The sequence below is a fragment of the Salvelinus sp. IW2-2015 genome, linkage group LG26 (assembly GCF_002910315.2).
Source record: "Salvelinus sp. IW2-2015 linkage group LG26, ASM291031v2, whole genome shotgun sequence".
Classification (NCBI taxonomy): Eukaryota; Metazoa; Chordata; class Actinopteri; order Salmoniformes; family Salmonidae; genus Salvelinus; species Salvelinus sp. IW2-2015.
The window spans coordinates 2,508,519-2,514,686 of record NC_036866.1 but is presented as its reverse complement, the minus strand read 5'-3'; the positions used below and the strand labels follow the sequence as shown (position 1 = coordinate 2,514,686).

General features: G+C 44.3%; 1 protein-coding gene across 1 annotated transcript; it reads right to left on the bottom strand.

Moving 5' to 3' along the window:
• Positions 1-1,225: 1,225 nt before the first annotated feature.
• Positions 1,226-3,192, bottom strand: LOC111953081 (transcription factor HES-1-like). The gene is made up of 4 exons (XM_023972177.3): positions 2,830-3,192; positions 2,588-2,683; positions 2,367-2,454; positions 1,226-2,061 (listed from the first exon to the last, which is right to left on the bottom strand). The coding sequence occupies exons 1-4, from the start codon at positions 2,935-2,937 to the stop codon at positions 1,550-1,552; spliced, it is 804 nt and encodes a 267-aa protein (XP_023827945.1). The 5' UTR covers positions 2,938-3,192; the 3' UTR covers positions 1,226-1,549.
• Between the last annotated feature and the right edge of the window lie 2,976 nt (positions 3,193-6,168).

Here is a 6,168-nt window from a genome sequence, read left to right as displayed (position 1 = left end):
CACCACTCCAGCTGGACCTTGGCATTGCGCTTGTGTGGGGCTGCTGGCCATGGAGAACACGCTTCATGAAGCTCCTGACAAAAACAGTTATTGTGCTGACGTTGCTTCCAGTCAGTTTGGAACTCGGTACTGAGTGTTGCAACCGAGTACAGACAATTCTTAAGCTCTACGTGCATCAGCACTCAGCGGTCCCATTCTGTGAGCTTGTGCGGCCTACCACTTCGCGGCTGAGCCTTTGCTGATAGACTTCACAATAAAAGCACTTACATTTGACCGGGGCAGCTCTAGCAGGGCAAAAAATGTGATGAACTGACATGTTGGAAAGGTGACATCCTATGATGGTGCAATGTTGAAAGTCACTGAGTTTTTCAGTAAGGCCACTCTACTGCCAATGTTTGTCTATGGAGATTGCATGGCGGTGTGCTCGATTTTATACACCTGTCAGCAACAGGTGTGGCTGAAATAGCTGAATCCACTAATTTGAAGGGGTGTCCACATACATGTGTATATATAGTGTATTTTCTCATAATTTCACATGTTCAGTGAAGTTTCCCTCTTCTTTCCTGTCTAGGATCTCGCCACCAACTGGACTGATACACCTGGCCAACTCTTGTTCAAAAACGTATGTAATTTAGCAGACGTTCTTATCTAGAYCAATTAGGGATACGTTCCTTGCTCAAGGGCACATCGACAAATTGCTCACCTAGTCAGCTCGTGGAATTGAACCAGCAATCTTTACTGGCCCAACGCTCTTAACGGCTAGGCTACCTGCCGCCGGTTTCTTATGGATGTAGCCAGAAGCAACAGCATTTGTGTGATGGCATTAGGCAAAAGCGTGTGTATAAATCCAGCCCCACTTCACAGTCTATTACACTTGTAGGCAAGTGTTGTTGCGTAAAATTCTAAACTTTTACGCAACATAAGCCTAAATTCTGACCCATTCCTGGCGCAACAAGTGCATGTGTTTGTGATATTCCTGTGGTTTGAATGTGCATGAGTTTTGCGCGCGCAAGAATACATGAGTGATTTTCGTCAGACAGTTACGCACAGTCAATATCAAATTTGACTTTTACACTAACATATTAGTAGAATAGGATAGCCATTTTCTCTTGGAAATTGTAGGTCGATAATAAATTATTCTCAAGTTTATCTAAAGTTCAAAACAAACGCAGCCTAAAGTAATTATTTGGTCATTAGGCTTTAAACATAGATAAGCGCACAATAATGTTTTTCAATATCTTTACAAATTTATTTGTCTTCCAAAATGAAGAATAACGTAAAGTGCATTCAACATATCTTTGGTATCGCGCAATAAAAAAAAGACACCGTGAATATAAAAATGCAGTGAACAGACTTCAACAATACAAAAAATCTCATTTCAATATGAACTTCACTCCCATATAGGCTATACAAATATAGTGCATCATCTTTTCATCTTAACACATTGAAAATACAAAAACAGAATCCAAACATAATTTTTGTAACATCGAACATTGAAGAACTAAGTGTCATTATAAAAAGTATTTTCGATAGGTCCTTTTTTTTTGTTCTACCAGGGTCGCCACACTGAGTCCGAGTTGCCTGTCGGTGCACCGGGGGACACCGCCGCTGGGACAGGCGTGTTGACCTGGTTCGCGTACACGGGGATAACGGGACCGTTGGGCGTAAAAGCTGCATTGGGGATAAGGAAGGCGAATTGTCCATCTGTGGCAGGTACGAGGTGGAAGCCGCCGTATACTTTTGTTGTTTCTGGTGACATGCTCCGGGGAGAGCCACCTTTACAAGGCTGGGGCATCACGTTGCCCTGCGGAGATGAGTTGGGGATATGTACCATGGACTGGCCGAAGGCGCGGTGGGGAGGCCCGGTAGGGATCTGGTGCTGCGTGGGGTAGTTCATAGCGTTGATCTGCGTCATGCAGCTGGCCAAGTGACCGAGAAGCCGCGTCCTGACCTCGGTGTTAACCCCCTCGCAGGTGGACAGGAACCGGGTGACTTCATTTGTGCACTCGCGGAATCCTGCTCTGTATTTCCCTAGCACGGTGGGATCAGAGTTCAACGCAGCTGTGGGAGAAAGAGAGAAAATGATAAGCCACTGAGAATAACAACAGCATAATAACGACAATTTAAGTTTCAAACATGAACATCAAACTAAACATATACATTACGAAGCTCACCAATGGTTAAGATAAATTAGCTATTTAGTTAGTCCAAACAATTAGCTACATTTAGAGAGACTTCTTGGGAGAGAGGATGTGGGCCAAGTATGTAAACGGAGTACTTCATTCTAACATGATCTAAACCACAGATGGAAGTCTGGAAGAAATCATCCCGGGTATTCACCCACTAAAATAGTTACAGTGACTTACCAGTCATTTGAGCTCTCTGGAGGTTCCGGAGATGTTTCACGGTCATCTCCAGGATGTCGGCCTTTTCAAGTTTCGAGTGTCTGGAACTCTGTAATATTGTAATATTGTTAGGATTGAAGACAGAATACTTTCTTATTAAAGTTTATGTTTTTAATAAAGTAAATCTATAACTGTGATTGTAATAATTCATTTGTTGTGAGAGATAAAAATGTAATACTTACATCTTTTTTGAGCGCATCCAGGATAAGTGTTTTCAACTGTCCCAAGCTTTCGTTGATTCTGGCTCTTCTCCTTTTCTCCATGATAGGTTTGGATGACTAAAGAAAATAAATATAATACATTGTTAGAATGGTGGGCCTTGCTCAAGGGGAAGGATATGTTCATGTTGTGCTATACTAGCCCGTGCGTAATTTTGGAGTGACAGAATATCCGCATTTCTAAGATGCTTTGACCGACTACTAACCTTCCTGTGCTCGGAAGCCGTCTTGGGTTTATCAGGTGTCGTGTTCATGCTAGCTGCAGTAGCAGCAATAGGAGAGACTGATGTCTTTTCCAGTATATCGGCAGGCATCTTCGGTCTGTCTGAAATATCCAACAAGAGCAACGGCAACTCGGTATTACAGTCCACTGTTGGTGGTTATTGACAAGTAGTCGGCACCTATTCACAGTACCCTCTTATGAAATTCCAAATTCCGGAGGAACAAAATCCTTTTTGGGTGGTAGCGCACCTATGTGCGTGAGACAAGCGTCCCCAAGTCAGCCGCAAGCTGAATGATGTCACGGAATCGAGAAATCACTGTCTGCCAGCGAACGCTGCGTCTGTCTAGTGGCACTTCTTGTTGGTCTTATTTATATCTAGGACTGCACGCGAACGGCTCGTGTGAAACTTCCAAAACTTTCTTTCCCACAGTAACTTTCTACCAATCAGTGCGAGGGACACGCGGCCGGAGGGGAGGATGGCTCGTGGTCGGCGCCCTTCCATTGGTTGTTTGGAGTTTGAGCGGGCGGCCAATGGCGGGGGCCGGGTTTAAGGCACGARCGGGACTGCCTTCAATCATTCAGTTTACATATTAACACTTGAGCCCCTGACTACCACCCAGCGCAGAGAGTGCAGGGCTGACTTGACTCGGCATGTTGCTCCCCCAACTTTAATAAGGCAATACGCACAGGAGTCAGGGGGGATAAACTCCACCCAAGATACTAGTGGCTATAGCGCCTCAGCGCAGGCCTACAATAACATGTTCCACATAGCCTACATCTAATTGTATTATACTTCCACATACCTGTGGACTACAAACCAGTAAATGCGCATTTACACCGAAGATATAGCCCATTCCAACTACGGAGTAAAAAACTAATTGCCTAGATAATTTATGCAATGGTTGAAGACACTTATGTAGTGTTCTTACAGTGTAGCCTAACTAGGCTTGATAGGCTATAGTGTAATAACCTATTAATGTTAAATGTTATATCATGTAAAGTAACTTGGGAAAAATAACCTGGCTTCTCCTATTAGATTGCCTTGTGTTGCTGTAGCCTAAGGCTGAGAACTACACCCTCGATTAAGTTTGCGCTTTGGGAGTCAACTCAACTCTAACCAGCCAAGATCGGAGCATTAATTATTTAATGCACGCCCGCTGCTGTACAAATTTGGCATTTTGACATTTGTCGGCATGCGAGCGCTATTGTGAACGCGGAGCACTTGCCAGGATGTTTTATGAGCATGGTGGTTGAGGTTTGGCGGCCGGGCTAGGGGTGGCGGTGGTGGTTTACATTAGAGAGAAGGTAAATAGCAGCTGCTGTTTTAAAAGCCTGGGAAAAACACGCCTACCGAGAGCTCGATCGGCCTTATCGGAATGCGAGCCAGAGCAGAGATATTTCTGAGTGAGAGCACAAGATTAGAGCGATGCCTTGCCTGCCTTTCTTTTGGTCGGACAGCAGTTAGTAGGCAACGCATTGAAGGTCATAATTTAATTTCCTTATCCTTATCAGAAAGTCAGACCCGAACTCCAGTTGTAAATGTAGCGGAGTGGTTATAATTGCCCCCATACAGATAGTATTAACACATACATTTTAGTAATTCACAAAAACAATTATTAGCTTGTTTAAATAGCCTAAAGACTGTCCAGTATACTTGAAGTGAATAGCCACTTCAATTCAGAAAATGTGAGTGCGTAAAGCCGAATAGCATCCTGAAGTTTTGTAAATACAAGTTTAAAAGTCCATAATGTCTAATTGTATTAGTTTCTAAACATAATATTTTACACAATAATTATGTTCTGTGCACCATACAATAATATTCGTATACAACCGTTATTCGGTTAATGACAAAACGGAGGGGGCCGGTGTGTGTGTGTGCTCTGCGTTCTCTGTCACCCCGGGAGGTCGCGCTCGCTCCTCAGCGGGCTGCCTGGTTGTCTGGTGTGCGGGCGTGATCTCCAGCTGCTGTAAAACCCCGCGACACGTGGCGCGCAAGCGACGGGGGAAGGCGCTGCTCTTTGGCTTGCTGCCTGCAGCTGCGGGACTTTGCTTGCGGCTTCGCGCAAGATCATGAATTTAATATGCTCACCAGAGAGCGCTGCCTACAGGAGCACTCGAGCTGTAAACTTTCACTGGCACCTAAATCAAATAATGCATAAAATGTGATACTTTTGAAAATGGAATACATAGGGTATCCAATTCAGGCTATTATGTTTTTTTGCGTAATTGCGCAAACATTTGTTTTTGGTAAGGGCCCAATAGGTCTAAATATTATTCTGTAAAATCAGTAAGCATAGAAATAATAACAGGTATTATAATTTAACATATATTTGTATAATATCCATGAGTTCTTCATGTCCACTTAAGCTACTTCAACACCATACAGGAGTGTAGCTCAGTAACAGCACTCCATTATTCTTGGACGCACACCTGAGTCATTTCGCGATATCGCCATATGCAACTTACATAGTTCCTAAACAAATGTACTAACGTTAAAGAACACAAAATATAGGTTCTGAAACCCTCTTCGCCTGAATTACTTTCTCACGCTCTTGTTCCAAGAGGTCTATAGCGCTGAATTGAGTCACGGAGCCCTGGGTCTCGCGGTCCCTCCCTTTTCCCGGGAGTTCAGGGCTCTTATCGGCTGCACCTGACCGCCTCCAGGAGTGTCACCTGCTGCTATGGGTCAACTCCACGTTCACTAAATAGCTCTGCGAAACCGTTTGAGTAACAGCCCAAACGGATGCTATTGAAAAAGCTTTGTTCTCATCACAGTCATTTTTGGGATGGCTTTAGCTATTAATGATTTGAAACTGTAAACATTAAGCAAAGGAAAAGGGCTATATTGATTTGAAATTTGTAATGTATTTTAAAAAACATCAAAGTTATTACTACTTTGTTGACATGTTAGAGTGGGTCACCCAAACAGCCACACCCTGCTTCCCTCTCTCTCTCTTTACATGCCCCCCCCCCCCTCTTCTGCCCTCTTCCCACAATCTCTCCCAGTCTCCCGCCACTCTCCCCTGTAATTCCCCATTCTCCTCCCCCTCTCCTCCCCTTTCTCTCATCCACCGCTCCCTCCCTCCCATGCCCATTATCTTTATTGAGGCCTCTCGACCATGGACCTCCACACTGCAATAATGCAATCAGAGGGGCCGATTGCGGGGCTAAAGTGCATGTGAAAGTGATAGATATTGCGCTCACAAACAATCTGGCACTTTATCACAGACAACTCGTGCTTTAATGCATAAGCTATTGGTGAGCAAAGGTAGCGACTGCCAACAAGACCTGGTAATAGTGGTGAGACAGGGGTGAGGTGCCC